Source organism: Gadus macrocephalus, chromosome 19 (genome assembly GCF_031168955.1).
Source record: "Gadus macrocephalus chromosome 19, ASM3116895v1".
NCBI classification, from domain to species: domain Eukaryota; kingdom Metazoa; phylum Chordata; class Actinopteri; order Gadiformes; family Gadidae; genus Gadus; species Gadus macrocephalus.
In genome coordinates, this window is record NC_082400.1 from 17,781,886 (window position 1) to 17,801,885 (window position 20,000).

Below are 20,000 nucleotides of genomic sequence, written 5' to 3' on the forward strand. Positions count from 1 at the left end.
ACATTAGCAACTGCAGTGATACGTATTAACTGAATTAAGTTAACTGATGGTGTAGTAATAATGTTCCAATGGGGTCCATGTTTACCACGGTATTCATTTATACAGCAGGTAATAAACCACAAGGCTTCTCCATGACTAATCTGAATGATCTCAATGATCGTGCCCTTACTGTTAGGGGTAAGGCTGCCCTGTGGTGGGCTCGGCCGCCGGACAGCGTCTCAGCAGCAGCTGGGGGCGTCCGATGGGCGGGGGCCGCCTCTCCCCCCCAGGTCCACACAGGTGACCCCCACAGGGGCCCGACGTCAGCGGGCCCCTGTGGGGGTCTGCTGCCCGGCAGTCCCACCACCAACACAGCGCTAGGGTTTGGTTTGAGGTGTACCAGGCCTCCAGGCTGTAAGGTGCTGTCTGACTGACTGTCTGACTGACTGTCTGTCTGTCGGCCAGGTGCTGGAGGATGGTAGAATAGGCATAGGGGCCGTCTGACTGCTGCAGACCATCTGAAGGGTGCATGAACTGTGAATTCTTTGGTAAAGCATTTTTGTGTGCGTGTGTGTGTATGTCTTTTGTCTCTGTGTCGAGAGGTGAGCCGCAGTGTGTGTGTGTGTGTGTGTGTGTGTGTGTGTGCACATTGTTTCTCTGAGTGTGTGCATTTCCTTATGTATGCCCGTACATTTCTCTGTGTGTTCTTTAAAGGGTGTGCTTCCACTCCCGGCCTTTGCTCCACATCGACAGCCTCTTGACTTTCAAACCTCTCCCCCCTGTTGTTCCCCCTCATCCCAAAACCGCTCTATGGGCCCCTCCCACCACGCTCCCAGTGGCCAATCACAGATGGTTATCAGTGTAGCACTGATTGAATGAGGGGAATATAATATTTTTTTGTATTATAACTTTCTTAAGATAATTTCTCAACCGTCCGTTCATCCTATTCTCAGCTCACTCGCTCTCTCTTTGTCTCTGTCTCCGTATGTCTCTGTTTCTGTCTCTCACTCTCTCCTCTCTCTCCCCCTCCCTTTCATTCTCTGTCGAGTTCCCCACCAGCATTTCAAAGTGATTAAAAAACACACTTTGAGGCTTTGAATGCATGGCTGCTCTCCTGAAAAGCAGCCAGCGGGGCTAATATGGCCCGTCCATTTTATGCACACACACACACACACACACACACACTATGCTTTCATATCAACTTAATGACTTCAGAATTATACGGAAGTCTTAGTTTGTAGACTTCCCTTAACTTCTCCTAGTTTCAAAGTTTAATTCAACACAATCCTATTATGACTGAATGTTCTGTCACTTTCTACGTGAATGTATGTCTTTATGCACATGCACATGCCCGTTTCTGTGTACAACAATGTAGGAATGGGCTACTGTTTGCTGTTAAGGGAAGGGTGGGAGACAGTTACAAAAGCCAAGACGATGTGTCCTTGTTTATCCTTATGTCTCTCCCTCTCTCCTTTCTCCTAAATGCTTCCCTTCGCTCAGGAGGTCTACTGCAAGGTACGTGTCTGCGACGGTAGAAAACCCAGACAAAGCATTTAGTTGTTCTAGTCACCCTCGCCGTCTCCCTGTGATCACAGAGAGAGCTGGGATCTCTCCTGTGTCTGGACGCTGGTGATTTCCCTTCTCCTGTTTGTTCCTGCTGTCCACAGGCCTCCCGTCACTGCCCAATCCGCCCTGTTTGGTGCAGCCATCTCAGAAGAGGGGGGATCATTTCAACAGCGCACTGAAAATAGCAACACTTTGTGATCAAGGGATAATACAAAGGGAGAAAAGAGTGGAGCCCAAACAGCTTTTCTTACCTCCAGTTTATATTTATTCGTTTATGTCTTTATTAGGTATTTCCTTTTTGTATCGGTTTGAGGTTGCAGTCAAACCTTCGAAAAATGTAAAACCCGTAGTAAGAACGATTGTTCCAATTTAAATCTACTCAGCGATGCTGCAGTAAGGGCTAGGCAGCTACTTTAGCCACTACCCGTCAGACAGACCGCTGACCACTATCCTGGTCTCCTTCCCTGTCGTCCCCACTGTCTCTCCGTGTCCCCAGTGCCTCTGCTTCCTAGCATAATTAGCCTAGTTCCTTGGTATACTAAAAGCTACGTCCTCTGTCTGTTAAAAAGATTAATTTGTTGTTCTCCTCTTAAGGCACATTCTCAAGTGCAAGTTTTCTCATTATGTGTCGTGTGTGTGTGTCTGTGTGTCTGTGGAAGTGTGTGTGTGTTTGTGTGTGTGTGGAAGTGTGTGTGTGTTTGTGTGTGTGTGTGCGCATGGAAGCGGCCACACGCATTCCTTCTGTTATTGTTTTAGTTTTTTCCTGATGACTGTCTCGACTATGGACACACTCCGCTGAGCGTATAAGTATTGTTTTCTCCCCTCCTCTCCCCGTCACTCATCTGTGTGTGTGTGTGTGTGTGTGTGTGTCCAGGCTAAGCATCTGGAGGTGCGGGAGGCGGAGCTGAGGAAGCAGGATCTGTTCTACCGGCAGCAGGTGGCCCGGCTCGAGGAGAGGGTGAGTGGGTCCGCAGCACAACGCACACACAGTACAACACTCGCACAATACAACTCAGAGGCACACAACACACGCACAGTACAACTCAGAGGCACACAACACGCGCACAGTACAACTCAGAGGCACACAACACACGCACAGTACAACTCAGAGGCACACAACACACGCACAGTACAACTCAGAGGCACACAACACGCGCACAGTACAACTCAGAGGCACACAACACACGCACAGTACAACTCAGAGGCACACAACACACGCACAGTACAACTCAGAGGCACACAACACACGCACAGTACAACTCAGAGGTACACAACACACGCACAGTCATCCCACCTTGTAACGTCATGTCGCAAGATACTGTAGTCTCATGGTTGGTGATCGTTGTGCCGTTGGGGTCCCTGTTTCACTAACGACTAACAAGTAAGCCCGACTTCTGAGTTAGTGTTTGAAACAACGACAAAGTAGTCCAAACAAGATACAGTTTCGTCCAGTTGTTGGTTTTGGTCAGAATATTTCTTCCGTTTCGTTCAGTGTGTAGCTCAAAAAAAATATTTCTCTGAGGCTAATCAAAATTACCCAACGCACAATTTTGTAGTTTTTTGTGCGTTGGGTAAAAATCGGCAGTTTCTACCGTCTTGCTGCAGTTTATTCCACTGTCGCATTCAGCTTAATCCTTGTTTAATTGGGGTTGCACAGATTCAGAACACTGTAAACTCGTTCTCTGACACGGTAACAGTCATCTGAGGAGATAAACATTGATACAAAGGGCTTGAAGCTAGGTTTGCCTTAAATCTGTCATGTGTCTGTTTTGTGTTTAGTAGAGAAACACCAAATCTCTCCTTAAATCAGACCTCAGCCTTTGATCTTCATCCATGTGAATAATAGAATACAAGTTCCCGCCCGATGTTGTGTTATTATATTTTACCTCGCTAGTTGTATTTCATTGGACCATTATGGCCTTAAGTGGGCTGATTATATTACCCAGAATGCCCTACCCATCTTCTCAGAATAATGATGTCATCTGTATTTATAAGATGCTACGCCACACTCTGCGGTGGCGGCGTTAGCAAGGTCCACACACACTCACTCACAGAGACTTGAAGTGATGGAGACACACAGGTGCATACTGATGCCTGTACACTGGGTAGCCCCAGGTTGGAGTTGTGTTGTTTCTGCTGCAGCTTCAGAAACATCCTGGGGTTATGTGATTCCTAATTTTTCCTTTTTCTTTCCTCTTTCCGTTTACCTCTTCTTTAGCATCTCAAGGGGAGGCTCCCGTTCGGTGGAGATGCCCCCCTCCTCTCTCTCAGTGCATTCACATCAAACAAGCTTCGTCTAGAATGTGTGACCTAGAAGCATCTCTCGCTCTCTCTTGCACTCTCGCTCGCTCGCTCTCTCGCTCGCTCGCTCTCTCTCTCTCTCTCTCGCTCTCGCTCTCGCTCGCGCTCTCTCTCGCAACCTCGCTCTTGCTCGCTCGCTCTCACTCTCTCTTAAACAAAGATGTCTTTCAAAACGTTGAGGAATTTCCAAATGTCAGTCAGAGTAGATTAAAAGTAATGAAAATATTGCTACACGTAAAAATCCTCATCATTGCCTTTAATGACGTATTCTATTCAGTATTTAAAATCCCGTCCCTCAATGGTGATTATTGTAATCTGAAACGGTTCAACGTGATGTTCTTGACCTTTTTGTTACACACTGCCTGCTATATAACCCTCCCCACCGTTATGTCGATGAGGCTTGTGGAGAGAAAACACAAATCACGGTAGGCCCCACTGAGGGCCTGTCCAGTCCGGTAGGCCCCACTGAGGGCCTGTCCAGTCCGGTAGGCCCCACTGAGGGCTTGTCCAGTCCGGTAGGCCCCACTGAGGGCTTGTCCAGTCCGGTAGGCCCCACTGAGGGCCTGTCCAGTCCGGTAGGCCCCACTGAGGGCCTGTCCAGTCCGGTAGGCCCCACTGAGGGCCTGTCCAGTCCGGTAGGCCCCACTGAGGGCCTGTCCAGTCCGGTAGGCCTCACTGAGGGCCTGTCCAGTCCGGTAGGCCTCACTGAGGACCTGTCCAGTCCGGTAGGCCCCACTGAGGACCTGTCCAGTCCGGTAGGCCCCACTGAGGTACTGGGGTCCGGTCCCAAACACACAATGGATTGTTGAGAAAGAAAACTCCACATCCATGTATTCCCCCCAGACTGCATCTACAACTCAACCATGAAAAAGCCGGGCTCAAACGCAAGGAACGCATGACGTCTCTGAAGAGTGCAAAACGTCACTGTTTACATTTTGTGCGTGAGGCGAATGGACGCCATAGGCGCAAGCTGCAGAGACGTCTGGTGAGAAGGGGAAGAGAGGGAAGACGAGAACAAAGGGGTGGACGAAAGACAAAAGGTAAGAATGAAGACCAAATAAATGGAGGGAACTGGGAAAAACATAATGGGAAGGAGTCAAGGGAACAAGGAAAGGGAAGGGGCTAGAAAGGAGAAGGATAACAGATGGAAACGCAATCGTCTCAAATCGCGTCATTCGAAACGCCATCGCAACAAACGGCGTCATTCGAAGCGCCATCGCAACAAACGGCGTCATTCGAAGCACCATCGTAACAAACCGCGTCATTCGAAACGCCATCGCAACAAACCGCGTCATTCGAAACGCCATCGCAACAAACCGCGTCATTCAAAGCACCATCGTAACAAATCGCGTCATTCGAAGCGCCATCGTAACAAACGGCGTCATTCGAAGCGCCATCGTAACAAACCGCGTCATTCGAAACGCCATCGTAACAAACGGCGTCGATCGCCTCGCTGCGTGCAACATTCGCTGGGTTTTGAAGTGCATCGCGCGGAAGTCGGTGTGAGTAGTGGGTGTGAGTTGCGGTTGTAAACGCGTAGTAAGGGGATCCAGACAACACAAGTGATTATTGACCTCCGTGCCGTGGTCATGAATCAACCATATTGCCCCCCCCACCCCCCCCCCCCCCCGGTCAATATCCCGTAAACCTCTGTGTCAACAAATCACCTTCACCCTGCGGAGGGAGGGAGAGGGAGACAGATTGAAGAGAAAGGGAGGGAGGGAGGGAGAGAAAGGGATGGAGAGAGGGAGGGAGAGAAAGGGATGGAGAGAGGGAGGGAGAGAGGGAGAGAAAGGGCTAGGGAAGGAGGGGGAGAGAAAGGGAGGGAGGGAGAGAGGGAGCAGGATAGGGAGAGAGGGAGAGAAAGGGATAGGGAGAGAGGGAGAGAAAGGGATGGAGGGAGAGAGGGAGGGAGAGAGGGATAGGGAGAGAAAGGGAGGGAGAGAAAGGGATAGGGAGAGGGAGAGAAAGGGGTGGGAAGAGAGGGAGAGAAAGGGGTGGGAAGAGAGGGAGAGAAAGGGGTGGGAAGAGAGGGAGAGAAAGGGGTGGGAAGAGAGGGAGGGAGAGAAAGGGAGGGAGAGGGACAACAAGAGAGGTCTCCTTGAGGTATTCAAAGTCTTGGAAAAAGGGTTAGTAATAAAAAAGGCTTTAAAAGGTGATAATTACATTCAGAAAAATATGTGCGCCACTTGTGCTGCAGAAGCCAAAGCGCCAGTTCAGAAGCGGATTCTTGTCAAAAGCAGTCAGTCAGAACCGATGGTTGGAGGAACTTGACGGATGGTCGATGATTTGTGTGTCCGGACATGGGTATTAAATGGACTTTTAAGAGGTATTAAAACGGTCTTATAAAGTCTTAATTGGAACTCGTTGAAACCTGCAGATACCCCTAGAGAGAGAGAGAGAGAGAAGTGATGGAGCAGAGATACAAGTTTGAGAGGACCATCAGTGGTTGCTTTTGATTTTCCGGCAAAGTCGGGGTGACATAATCATGAACCAAACGGCCGATAAGAATTATTTGAAATAAGCAGAGTTGACTTAACTGAGTCTCCAGTGAATTAAGATAGTGTAGATGAGTAATTATTAATAAGCAAAAGAGAAAGGGTATGAATAAGTGACTAATTGGCTGACGGTAAAGTAACAATATGAAATGTAATGTAATTATGAATATGGAAAGTGTGGTGGAGACACAGCTGGCTGTAAAGATGGGGGAGGCAGAGAGAGAGCGCGCGAGGTAGTGAATGAATAGAACGAAGAGTTATGAGCAGCAGCAAGGGGCTATGGAATCGACAACACCTCTGCTAGCTTTGATCGATTTTATAGACTTGGATTTACATGATAAATGCGCTATACTTTCAAAGTGCCCTTCCATCAGGGGACTGTGCACTGTTGGCCTTTTGTGTGTGGATGGCCTCAGAAAAATATTACATGAATGACGGTGAGGAATATGAGCAATACTTCTTTTCAGAAATATTGATACACAGAGAAATAATGACGACCGGCCGGAGGGAACGAATGGTAGCATCTTTTATGTTAGTTTTTGATCCTCACTCTTTCAGCCAGCGTGGCTGGTGTGGTTGGTTGCATAATGCGTGTTATGGTGCTAGCGTGGTTTGATGCCATGGTATTTTGATGCTAGTTTGTAATTTCTGCAAATGCATTTATTTTCCTTCCCTTCACCCTTCCTCACTATCCACTTGTTCCTCTTTCCCACTCGCATTCTTTTTCTACGCCGCAATTTATTTTCTGTCTTCCTTCTTCAAAAGTAATTCTCCCGCCTCCCCTCTCTGTTCTCGTGTTTCTTTCTCCTCTGCTCTTCCCTCCATCCTCGTTAGACCACACACACACACACACACACACACACACACACACACACACACACACACACACACACACACACACACACACACACACACACACACACACACACACACACACACACACACACACACACACACACACACACACACACACACACACACACACACACACAGAGAGAGAGAAAACATAAGAGAAGAAGTAATGGTGAGAGAGAGGCAGAATAAGAGTCTGATCTATATTACACGTCTGGTCCAATCCAACATGGCCATTCATCAGAGGGGCTCACTGACAGGCCATCAACAGGCTGCACAGACGGAGCCCAGCCTGCTGTCACCAGCACTGGCCAGTTGCCGCCATCGCCAAATAGCCCCTGAACACAATATCTATATCTATATATTACACTTTCACTCAATACCTGCCCTGCTGTAAAACAATCTCATATTTAACAATCAACTGGGGCCCTTTTTTTTCCTTTTCTGTCTCACAACGTCTCTCTCTCCCTCTCTCTCCCTCTCTCTCTCTCCCTCTCTCTCCCTCTCTATCCCGGCTCGCTTGTCTCTTCTCGTTTCTCTGTTTCTCTATTTCAGAGTTTTTTGAGCCGTGTTTGCTTTTTTCCCCGTGACTTTTTGTTCAGCGTTGATTTTATTTTCCTCGCCACCCTCCCCATTTTTCTTTCTGTCGTTCTTTCTTTGGTGTTATGTATCGATGAAATTGGATTTCTCTGCTCTCCTAGGAGGAACAATCATGGCAACAATTGCTATCTCATAGGAGTCGCAAAGCACTCTCCGAGGAAGAACTACAGGAGGAAGAACATTAAGAAACAATAATGGCTTCACACGCTCCATCTCTCTAACTCTCTCTCTTTATTCCTGTTTCTTTTCAAACCTCCTATTTCCTTTCTTTCTCCATTTGAAGCCAGCGTACGCACTTCGGAGAAATAAGACAGTCAGCTCGAGTTTGAAAGTATCCAACCGAAAAATACCCCCTCTCCCTTCAGCCCTCTCCCTTCAGCCCTCTCCCTTCAGCCCTCTCCCTCCCCCTCTCCCTTCAGCCCTCTCCCTCCCCCTCTCCCTTCAGCCCTCTCCCTTCAGCCCTCTCCCTTCAGCCCTCTCCCTTCAGCCCTCTCCCTTCAGCCCTCTCCCTTCAGCCCTCTCCCTTCAGCCCTCTCTCTTCAGCCCTCTCTCCTCCCCCTCTCTCCTCCCCCTCTCCCCTCCCCCTCTCCCTTCAGCCCTCTCCCTTCAGCCCTCTCCCTTCAGCCCTCTCCCTTCAGCCCTCTCTCCTCCCCCTCTCTCCTCCCCCTCTCTCCTCCCCCTCTCTCCTCCCCCTCTCCCTTCAGCCCTCTCCCTTCAGCCCTCTCCCTTCAGCCCTCTCCCTTCAGCCCTCTCCCTTCAGCCCTCTCCCTTCAGCCCTCTCCCTTCAGCCCTCTCCCTTCAGCCCTCTCCCTTCAGCCCTCTCCCCTCAGCCCTCTCCCTTCAGCCCTCTCTCCTCAGCCCTCTCCCCTCAGCCCTCTCTCCTCCCCCTCTCTCCTCCCCCTCTCTCCTCCCCCTCTCCCTTCAGCCCTCTCCCTTCAGCCCTCTCTCCTCCCCCTCTCTCCTCTCCCCCTCTCCCTTCAGCCCTCTCCCTTCAGCCCTCTCCCTTCAGCCCTCTCCCTTCAGCCCTCTCCCTTCAGCCCTCTCCCTTCAGCCCTCTCCCTTCAGCCCTCTCCCTTCAGCCCTCTCCCTTCAGCCCTCTCCCTTCAGCCCTCTCTCCTCCCCCTCTCCCCTCAGCCCTCTCTCCTCCCCCTCTCTCCTCCCCCTCTCCCCTCAGCCCTCTCCCTTCAGCCCTCTCCTCTCCCCCTCTCTCCTCAGCCCTCTCTCCTCCCCCTCTCCCCTCAGCCCTCTCCCTTCAGCCCTCTCCTCTCCCCCTCTCTCCTCTCCCTTCAGCCCTCTCCCTTCAGCCCTCTCCCTTCAGCCCTCTCTCCTCCCCCTCTCTCCTCAGCCCTCTCCCTTCAGCCCTCTCCCTTCAGCCCTCTCCCTTCAGCCCTCTCCCTTCAGCCCTCTCCCTTCAGCCCTCTCCCTTCAGCCCTCTCCCCTCAGCCCTCTCCCTTCAGCCCTCTCCCCTCAGCCCTCTCTCCTCCCCCTCTCCCTTCAGCCCTCTCCCTTCAGCCCTCTCTCCTCCCCCTCTCCCCTCAGCCCTCTCCCTTCAGCCCTCTCTCCTCCCCCTCTCCCCTCAGCCCTCTCCCTTCAGCTACTCCCCAACACTGGCGGGCTCGCTCGTTTTAGCAATAGGCCCCACCTAGCCGGTGGAAGACTCTGTTGACACACAATGAGTGCACAGGCAGAGTGTGTGTAGGTAGGTAGGTAGACAGACAGACAGGTAGACGGAGTGGTAGGTAGCCGGCCAGACAGACAGACAGGTAGGTAGGTAGGTAGGTAGGTAGGTAGACAGACAGACAGACAGACAGGTAGGTAGGTAGACAGGTAGGTAGGTAGACAGACAGACAGGTAGACGGAGAGGTAGGTAGCCGGCCAGACAGACAGGTCGGTAGGTAGACAGGTAGGTAGGTAGACAGACAGACAGGTAGACGGAGTGGTAGGTAGACAGACAGACAGACAGGTAGGTAGGTAGGTAGGTAGGTAGGTAGGTAGGTAGGTAGGTAGACAGACAGACAGACAGACAGGTAGGTAGGTAGACAGGTAGGTAGGTAGACAGACAGACAGGTAGACGGAGAGGTAGGTAGCCGGCCAGACAGACAGGTCGGTAGGTAGACAGGTAGGTAGGTAGACAGACAGACAGGTAGACGGAGTGGTAGGTAGCCGGCCAGACAGACAGACAGGTAGGTAGACAGGTAGGTAGGTAGACAGACAGACAGGTAGACGGAGAGGTAGGTAGCCGGCCAGACAGACAGGTAGGTAGGTAGGCAGACAGGTAGGTAGCGGGCCGTGTCCTTGCCGTCGGCCCCAGGTAGGGCCTTTATGTGGGGCTGAACTGGGTGCTGTTAACCAGCGCTGGGGGCCGGCGTGCGGCTCCTCCCCGCCCAGCCGCAGATAAGAAGTAGAAGCCCCGGGAAATGATTAGTCCCACTCGTTAGGAAGAGCGGAAAAACAAAGCAGAGCAAAACAGAAGCAAAACAAAGCTGTTGTTGAGTCTCGGGGTGCGGCGGGGGTCTGTGTGGAGACGCTGGCGCTGGGGAGCATTAGCTCTAATGGCTCCATCTATCTACGACCCCCCACACCGCTTTACTGTCTGCTGCTTCTGCTACGCACCGTCCTCGTGGATCAGGGCTTTATTGGACGGGATTCAGGGCTCAACAGTATCTTTTTTGATATTGTGTAGATTATTTGAGTATGTGATGGTTCATAGTTCAGTATCTGTTGATTATTTGTATTCTATATCCATTAGGGAGGCATGGCATTCATCAGTCTGTCTCTACGTTCTGTGCATGACTTTTATTTTTATCTATACATTATGTATTAGGGATTCATGGTGTAGAACTGGGTTTGTTGTCCCCTCTGTTGATTATCACATTAAGGACCCATTCAGCCCCCCCCCCCCCCAGTTTAACCAGTAGGGACCACTTAGTGCTGATCAAGGCACATTTGTTGTTCACATGTTGATTAAAGAAGAACTGGTTACCCCCCAGAAATGGATTTATTTTTTTGTGACCAATTGAGCGTGGTCTCCTCTCTCTCCGCTAATGGGAGTTCAGGGGCCCTTGTTGAGGGGCCCCTGAACAAGGGCCCCTGATCAAGGGCCCCTGATCAGCGTCCGTTTCTGAAGGCCAGGGCCTCACAACTCCCTCAACCCTCAGTCGTGCAGATTACTGGACGTTTGTCAGCTTGATTTCACACAAAGTGTGCGTGTGTTTAAATGTTGGCTCCCTAGTCTGGTCCATCCTAACGGGATTGCTGGTCGAAATGTGTTTCTATGGGTGTTTCTGGGTAAAGGCAAGTGCTCGGTTTTTTATAGCGGTCCTTTATGTATGTGTGTGTGTGTGTGTGTGTGTTCGTGTGTTCGTGTGTTGTGTGTACACTTACTGGTCGTGCAATCACTGTCACACATGGCCTTTTGTGCTCCCAGGCGAATTAGAGCCGTGATTAGTGCCAGCGGTGCCATTTGGGGAGGTATTATTACTTCACACTTAGTATTCCAAACAGATACTAGGGCTTCAGCTCCCTCTCTGGCTCACTCTATCTCTATCTCACTCTATCACTCACTTCCTGTCCCTCCTTCTGTCTCTCTCTCTGCTGCTCTCGCTCTCCATGGCTCGATCTCAGGGAGCACGCAAGCCGCCACCCAACTAACCCGCAGAAATATACTTTTTGTAGTCTGTGAAGTTGTTTGTTGTTCTGAATCTCTGTTGACATTGAAAACACATTAGGTATAGTATGGAGAGGTCTTCTCAAACGGTAGGGTTAGAGTCCCTGAAATGGACTTTCCTGCAAGTTGTTTGTTCTAAACTTTTGTTTTGTATTTTCCGTCTCCATCGTAAATCGTATCACATAAACGTGGAGATGGCTTCTCAAACGCACTACGCACCCCATATGAGATAAACCTTATGTTAGTATATATATTAGGTAAGTTCTACCTTTGCTCTTCAATAACATTTTGCCAGATCTGTTTTATTAAACCGATATTTCCACTGTATGTTAGAACAACCATATTACATTTAAAGAGGGCAACGCCAACCCAAGTTTACACATGAGTCCAACCCACCCCTCCCATTAGCGTCCCCCCCCCCCCCCCGACTGCGTCAGCGGCCCCGCCGGCGCTGTCGTGTCCCATCATCCTCCAACTCTATAACCTGGAGTATGGATCTCCTGGCAGCTCCTGTTCATTCCTATTGATCGCTCCTGAACCATGATGAATGTCCCTCTTAGCGGCCTCCTGGTGGAGGCGTTGGCCGGATTGATCAGACCTGAAGTGTATCGCTATCGACGTGGCTTTAGTTAAGTTTGCCGCTGCGCTGCACGAAATTATTTGCGGACCAGTAGTCGTGTTTTCAATTTGAGGGGGGGGGGGGGGGGGGTCCCTTCACCTGTAGGTTACCCAGGACCAATTACCCTCCTCTATCTCTTAGTTCAACCATCGGAAGGAGCTAAAGAATAGGTAACAGATTAAACCACATCGGGCTCAATGTGATGTATAATAATAATAATATGATATCATAATAATATACCTATTGCTCCATATGAGCTTATATAATAATATAATAATAATAATGTACCTATCGTTCAATATGAGCTTTATATGAGCTTATATTATAAAATAATAATAATAATAATACTTATTGCTCAACATGAGCTTATTGTGTTTCCATTGATCACCCAAACGTGCGGGCCATGCACGTGGAGGCAGGAGTAGGATGTTGTAGGTAATGCGCGACAGGCCACTGTATGATACTGCCTAGCAGGGCAGACCTAACCCCTGCATTAAGCCTTCCTCTGCACACCAGCGCCCCATCCAGTTATATCTCACACCCTTTATAGCTGCTGCCATCAATCACATCAGAGCTGACAGCCACTGGGGGGGGGGGGGGCCTACAGCACAGCCCAGCCCCTACTGGGCTGTGCTGTTTATTATGTTTATTATACCTGCGTGTTGGACCAGGCAATTGGGATGGAGTGGTCCTGCCGGGGTCCCCTTTGATACGGGTCAGCGGGGGCGGGGGGGCTTGTTGTTGACTCGCCCCCCCGTTGTCCTCCTGGGATTTATGTTTACACACGCGCACACACACATGGGCACACACACAACCGGTCTGCGCACAATAAACATCAACGAAACGCCTTTACAGCAGGAAATACACACATCCCAACGCATCCCAGTGCAACGGGCGCATGCTTGCGGCCTGCGTCTAGCCGGGTGTCATGGCTGTCATAAATCCCCTTCCATGCAGGGTTTAATTTATTTTTTACCCACTCGGCCCTCCCACACAGCGCCACTTAGACGCATTTACCGCCCACGCAAGACGCGCCACTTAAACACCACACTAAGTTAACCCCCGCCCATCTCCTCCCTCTGACAACCCAACGCCCATCTCGGAAATTAACCCCCCCCACCCTGCAGAGAATAAGAACAGTGACTCAATCTCCCTCCCCATAAAGTTTTATTGTGACACACACACACACACACACACACACACACACACACACACACACACACACACACACACACACACACACACACACACACACACACACACACACACACACACACACACACACACACACACACACACACCGGTCCTCAACAACGCTTCACACGTCTTCCAAGGCTTTCAACGAAAAGTAGCTTCAAGTCAGACATAAATAACCCGGTACCACGGAGACGTCTCTCTGACGTCGCCATCGCAGCGAGGGCAACACGGGGCTTTTCCTTTCCGTTCCTTCACTGGCTCTCCCCCCGTTCACGTCCTCACTCCCTCTCTCTCTCTCTCTCCCTCTCCCTCCCTCTCTCTCCCTCTCTCTCTTTTCATCTACAGAGTGCCCAGTTCTACAAGGTCACCACGGAGAACTACCACAAGGCCGCAGACCACGTCAACGGCAAATTCAGGTCAGTCCCGAGGCGGAGGAGGATTATCTAGTGTTCATTATATTAGCTCGTATTAAAGTTTCATTAAGTTTAATTAAGTCATGGAAACATGCATCGTGTGGAGCCTGGATATCTCGTGAGTCTAACACGTGTCAGTCGGCACCAGGGTTCAGTGGACCCTCTGGGTCTGAGTACTCTGTCCCCCCGTCCTCTGACCCCGGGTGGGGCCCCTCACTGCCCCCCCCAGCCCCAGGGGAACCTGGCCATCCACCCAGAGTGCACCATCTCCTCAGCACCGACCCACACCCTGTAGCGTTCATGGAGAGTGCACGGGCTCCGGGGGGAGGGAAACACCAGACCGCTTACCCACCTAACGCACGCTCACACCCAGCAGAGACCCCCGCACAGGGCGGCCCCCGGGCGTAAGGCCCCTGGTGGCGCCTCCTCGGGGCTCACTGGCAGGGGCCCTAACGGCGGTGTATGAATGGGTGTATGAACGGGTGAATGAACGGGTGAATGAACGGGTGAATGAACGGGTGAATGAACGGGTGAATGAACGGGTGAATGAATGGGTGAATGAACGGGTGAATGAACGGGTGAATGAACGGGTGTATGAACGTGTGTATGATGGGTGAATGAACGGGTGAATGAACGGGTGTATGAACGTGTGTATGATGGGTGAATGAACGGGTGAATGAACGGGTGAATGAACGGGTGTATGAACGGGTGAATGAACGGGTGAATGAACGGGTGAATGAACGGGTGTATGAACGGGTGAATGAACGGGTGTATGAACGGGTGAATGAACGGGTGAATGAACGGGTGTATGAACGGGTGAATGAACGGGTGTATGATGGGTGTATGAACGGGTGTATGAACGGGTGTATGAATGGGTGTATGAATGGGTGATACGACAATGCGTCATAGTAAAGTGTTTTGAGCGACCGCATGTTATATGAGTGCAATATAAATGAAGGTCATCTACCCTTACCAAAGATGTCTTTATGTCTGCTGGCGCCCAGTGAGCCGCTGACCGTCGTGCCGTTGTGTGGCGGCGCTATAACCCGCGGCACTGCGGCGCTAATACCCGCGGCACTGCGGCGCTAATACCCGCGGCACTGCGGCGCTAATACCCGCGGCACTGCGGCGCTATTACCCGCGGCGCTGTGTTACGGGAGTGAGCCTCATTGGTAGCAGAGCGTTGGCTCCGGGCCGATGGCGTGTAACCAGAGAGGGGGCGGTGGACCTGCGCCTCGTCTCCTCACCCAGAGCCCATTAGGCGCTGCGGTGTGGCCGGGAGAGTGGCTGAGGAGCCCGCCCCCCCCCCAGGCTCTCCTCCCGGGGGCTAGGCTAATCGCGTTAGCTTGTCATTAGCCAGCGCTAACGCCGGGATCATTGTCTCCCTCAGAAATGCTGGAAACTGATTAGCCCCGGCCCACGGGTCGGCCGAGATCGAGGCGGCCAGGACGGAGACATCCCAAATCGCATTAAAGGAAAGAGAGGGGAAAAAATACTGTGGGATGGCATTAGCCTAGCGCAACAGCACTAACTGCTAGCGAATGGCGGGCTAATGTGCCGGTTAGTCATGTGACGTCGACCCCTGTATGGTGAGCTGCGATTGGTTGATTGGATTAGGGGGGATGCATTACCCGGCTGGTGATTGGATTAGAAGGGGCAGGGATGCCGTGTCGTATGCGTATGCGTGCGTATGTGTGTGTCTGTGCGTATGTGTGGGTCTGTGCGTATGTGTGGGTCTGTGCGTATGTGTGTGTCTGTGCGTATGTGTGGGTCTGCGTGCGCTAATAAAACTGCAGTGAGGTCTGGTGTTACAGCAGCGAGGCAGCAGTGTGGGATCTGAATAACGGTGATTTAGTTTCATTGAGCGCGTTCGGTGCTCTGCCGTGTTTGGTGGAATCTGAAGTGCATGTGACGTTAATGTTCACATGCAGAGAAATCCCCTCTAGCTGAATGTTGTTTTACTCTTCAGTGTGTGTGTGTGTGTATGTGTATTTCAGTTTTCTTTAAATGGACCCGCCCCCTTCTTGTAGATATTTGATGTGCTAGATCTCTCTCTCTCTCTCTCGCTCTCCCTCTCTCTCTCTCTCCCTCTCTCTCTCTCTCCCCACCCCCCTTGCCTCCCCTCTATGACAGAAAGCTATCAGAGATTAGATGTTATCGCGGTGCGGTTGAATAATAATAAGACGGGATAGTTTGTCTCGTCTCCTTTTGATTTTCCCCTTAAAATTGAAATGCCCTCCAGAGACGAGAGGGGGCCAAGGAGGGAGACAGGGGGCCGCACTGGATGGGATTTGCATGCGTGCCTGTGTTATGGGGTGGGGGGGGGGCAGTTTGATATGATAACGCCCCAGCGCTTAGTGAAGACACGTCAGGAGACGTCTTATTTTATTCATTAGGTTTTCATCTTCTCCGAGTTCAAGTCGGGCACTAATGAAAGGTGGTTACGCTGCGATTAGGCCTGATGAGGACGGCGTGAGTAAGAGGTGATTAGGTGACGTTTTGATCACAGCCCAGAAATGAGACTGAGCACCTTAACGAAGGGGGAGCGGCAGACGAGGCCCATGCCCGTTTCAGTTGACGAATGTATCTTCTTTTTTTATGGGCGTTCACGTGAGTCTGATATTCCCATTTTTATTAATTATATAGCGAATCTTTTTATTAATTAGCGAATCTGAATACGATTTTATTAAATCTGAATAATAATAATACTATTGCTATAATATTACATTTAATATGGTAAGGTACAAAAATTAGCATTTAGGTTTCCCGTCCCTAAACCGGGAAACCTAAATGGTAGGTTTCCCAGAATGCCCGTCTTTCCGGTTGTTTCTCTGTGTGTGTGCATGTTTTTCCTGCTGTTTTGAACGAGGCTTCTGAATTCCTAAAGGTGTCAGGGAAAGCAGTTTTCAGGGTAGACATGTGACCTTTAGCATGTACACTCCTCCGGCTTGGATTCTACAAGGTGCTCTTTCCATGGTCGCCACACATGTGTGTGCACTGTGTGTGTGAGTGTAGTTGCGTGTGTGTGTGTGTGTGTGTGTGTGTGTGTGTGTGTAGTTGCCCATTGGTGTGTATGTATATTTACGTGTGTGTGTGTGTGTGTGTGTGTGTGTGTGTGTAGTTGCCCATTGCTGTGTATGTATATTTATCGGTGTGTGTGAGTTTAGTTGCCCATTGGTGTGTATGTATATTTACCGGTGTGTGTGTGTGTGTGTGTGTGTGTGAGCGTCTATTTACCGGCCTGTGTGCTGAACAGCTTGGTACGATACGGTATGGTGGTAGTGCTGGACAATTAATTGAATCGCGATATCAGCCTTTGGGACTGTATCCACAAAAAGGGTGTGATTTATAAAAAATAAAAGTATTTTCTCATTTATTTATTTTATTTAGTTGTTCAATTGAGAAAACCTAACAAGTTTGCACCTTAGAAAGGCCTTTATTTTGAAAAAGATATTTTTAATGTTTTTTAATTTTGTAAAATATTGTTATTTTCAAAACAGTACTGCACACATTTTTTAGTTTTTGTATTTTTTCATCATAGTTTAAGTTTGTATGTTTGAGAGTTAGTTGAGAAAGAAACATTGAAAAATGAACAGTAATCTTTTAGCATTTTCCTTGATAACCAAGCAAGTAGACTCATGACACAATTAGTTTACCCTGGACCCTCACTCACACCAGCACACTCTCCTGGACCCTCACTCACACCAGCACACTCCCCTGGACCCTCACTCACACCAGCACACTCCCCTGGACCCTCACTCACACCAGCACACTCCCCTGGACCCTCACTCACACCAGCACACTCCCCTGGACCCTCACTCACACCAGCACACTCCCCTGGACCCTCACTCACACCAGCACACTCCCCTGGCTGAGCGGATGGGTGTGTTTCTACGTCACATTTGTCTTTGGAATTGGAAAAAGCTGTGTGCATGCATACCAGTGCATACTGAACTCCTTATAGTCCTTTGTGCACATTATTCATTATTTTTAAACATATATTTGCCCCCCCCCCCCCCCCGCTGGGCCGTGACGCAGCGGAACCGGGCGCCGATTGAGATGATGGATTTGCGTTCCCGTTGTGAAGCCATTATTCAGGGCCTCTGACCTTGGTCCACTTCCCTTTATACATGCGGCCGAACAGCGATAGCGCCATCACAGAGAACGCAGATACACGCGCGCGGGTCACGGCGGCGGCTGGCCGGGCTTATATTCATCCTGGTGTGACACCTTGTGGGAGATAAGACTCCCCGCGGCCTGGCGGAGGGCGGGCTATCTCCGTCTGCAGCTGATTCTTATGCAGCGCTGCCCGCCGCCGCTTGTTTATCCACTACTGAGGCGTGGGATCACACTGTCCAGCCCCCAACGCATGACCTTTATTATTATGCTCTCTGGCACTCTCTCGTGTGTGTGTGTGTGTGTGTGTACTGGTGTGTGTGTGTGTACTGGTGTGTGTGTGTGTGTTTACCATAAAAATCCCAAGCATTTCAGTACACAGGTATACATGCGTGCCTCTGCGTGTGTGTGTGTGTGTTTGCACGATGTCTACGATGTCTGCGCGCGCAGCCATCTGAGCGTAGTCTTCTAAAGGCCGCCATCGCCCAGTGGGCCTTCAGTCAGACGTCTCCACATGGAGGCTGACGGGTGGGGGGGGGGCTGATGGGCAGGAGGTTATGTAAGAGGGGGGGAGGAGGCCGGGCTGAGCGGTGCTAAGCCGGCTGTCAGCGTAACCTTTCCCTCCGGCCCCCAGACCGCCTCCAGAGACCAGCAGGACGGGGACACGGTGCCCCCCTAAAGAGGGCTCCTCCTCTGCCTCTGATGGCCACATGCCCCCGTTAGCGTCCCCTCAAGTGTGTGCGTGTGCGTGTGCGTGTGTGTGTGAGTGTGAGGGTTGTAAAACGGGGGAAGATGTGATGGGGGGGGGGGGGGGGTCAAAGGTCAATGCGTCTCTAATGTCTCGTTTAATCAGTGCAGTCACTCGTTTTATTTTTGGAATTAATATTTATTTAAATCATTTAACGATCAGAAGACTGAGGCGTCAGTTTCTCCGCACACACGTGCACACACACGTGCACACACAAGCCCAGTAGGGTCACTGTAGCGCGCGTAGAGCAGTTTGGAGGTCGTCTGCTGGATCTAACGGGCGGCCCCTGGGCCACCCTCTGAGGGCCCCACACAGCCCCCCCTGACGCTGAGGAGGCACCCTCTGAGGGCCCCACACAGCCCCCCCTGACGCTGAGGAGGCACCCTCTGAGGGCCCCACACAGCCCCCCCTGGCGCTGAGGAGGCACCCTCTGAGGGCCCCACACAGCCCCCCCTGGCGCTGAGGAGGCACCCTCTGAGGGCCCCACACAGCCCCCCCTGAGGAGGGCACCCTCTGAGGGCCCCACACAGCCCCCCCTGACGCTGAGGAGGCACCCTCTGAGGGCCCCACACAGCCCCCCCTGACGCTGAGGAGGCACCCTCTGAGGGCCCCACACAGCCCCCCCTGACGCTGAGGAGGCACCCTCTGAGGGCCCCACACAGCCCCCCCTGACGCTGAGGAGGCACCCTCTGAGGGCCCCACACAGCCCCCCCTGAGGAGGCACCCTCTGAGGGCCCCACACAGCCCCCCCTGAGGAGGCACCCTCTGAGGGCCCCACACAGCCCCCCCTGAGGAGGCACCCTCTGAGGGCCCCACACAGCCCCCCCTGAGGAGGCACCCTCTGAGGGCCCCCACACAGCCCCCCCTGAGGAGGCACCCTCTGAGGGCCCCCACACAGCCCCCCCTGAGGAGGCACCCTCTGAGGGCCCCACACAGCCCCCCCTGAGGAGGCACCCTCTGAGGGCCCCACACAGCCCCCCCTGAGGAGGCACCCTCTGAGGGCCCCACACAGCCCCCCCTGAGGAGGCACCCTCTGAGGGCCCCACACAGCCCCCCCTGAGGAGGCACCCTCTGAGGGCCCCCACACAGCCCCCCCTGAGGAGGCACCCTCTGAGGGCCCCCACACAGCCCCCCCTGAGGAGGCACCCTCTGAGGGCCCCCACACAGCCCCCCCTGAGGAGGCACCCTCTGAGGGCCCCACACAGCCCCCCCTGAGGAGGCACCCTCTGAGGGCCCCACACAGCAGGGGGGGCGGGGGGGGGGGGCGGGCGGGGGGGCGGGGGCTGTGGGGCGCAGCTGGTAGGGGCTGCCGTCTCGCCCCCCCCGGTCCGTCCCGGCAGAAGAGACGCCCTGCTGAGACGGGCCGCCCCGGCTGGGTGTGTGTCTTCCCCTTTAGAGTGATTCCGTTCTGAGTTGGCGCTGCGTCTATAAAGCGCTGTACGAA

The 20,000-nt window shown here is 52.0% G+C and overlaps 1 protein-coding gene across 4 annotated transcripts in view; it reads left to right on the top strand.

The window, feature by feature from the left end:
- The window catches only part of chchd3a (coiled-coil-helix-coiled-coil-helix domain containing 3a), an 81,168-nt gene that overhangs the window by 44,798 nt on the left and 16,370 nt on the right, over window positions 1-20,000 (top strand). For 3 of the 4 annotated variants that reach the window (XM_060037869.1, XM_060037868.1, XM_060037872.1), the window contains 3 exons: window positions 1,480-1,494; window positions 2,420-2,503; window positions 13,625-13,695. In XM_060037869.1, coding sequence (XP_059893852.1) covers window positions 1,480-1,494; window positions 2,420-2,503; window positions 13,625-13,695 — 170 coding nt within the window. The remainder of the gene's footprint in view (window positions 1-1,479; window positions 1,495-2,419; window positions 2,504-13,624; window positions 13,696-20,000) is intronic. The other variant, XM_060037871.1, reaches the window with a different exon arrangement.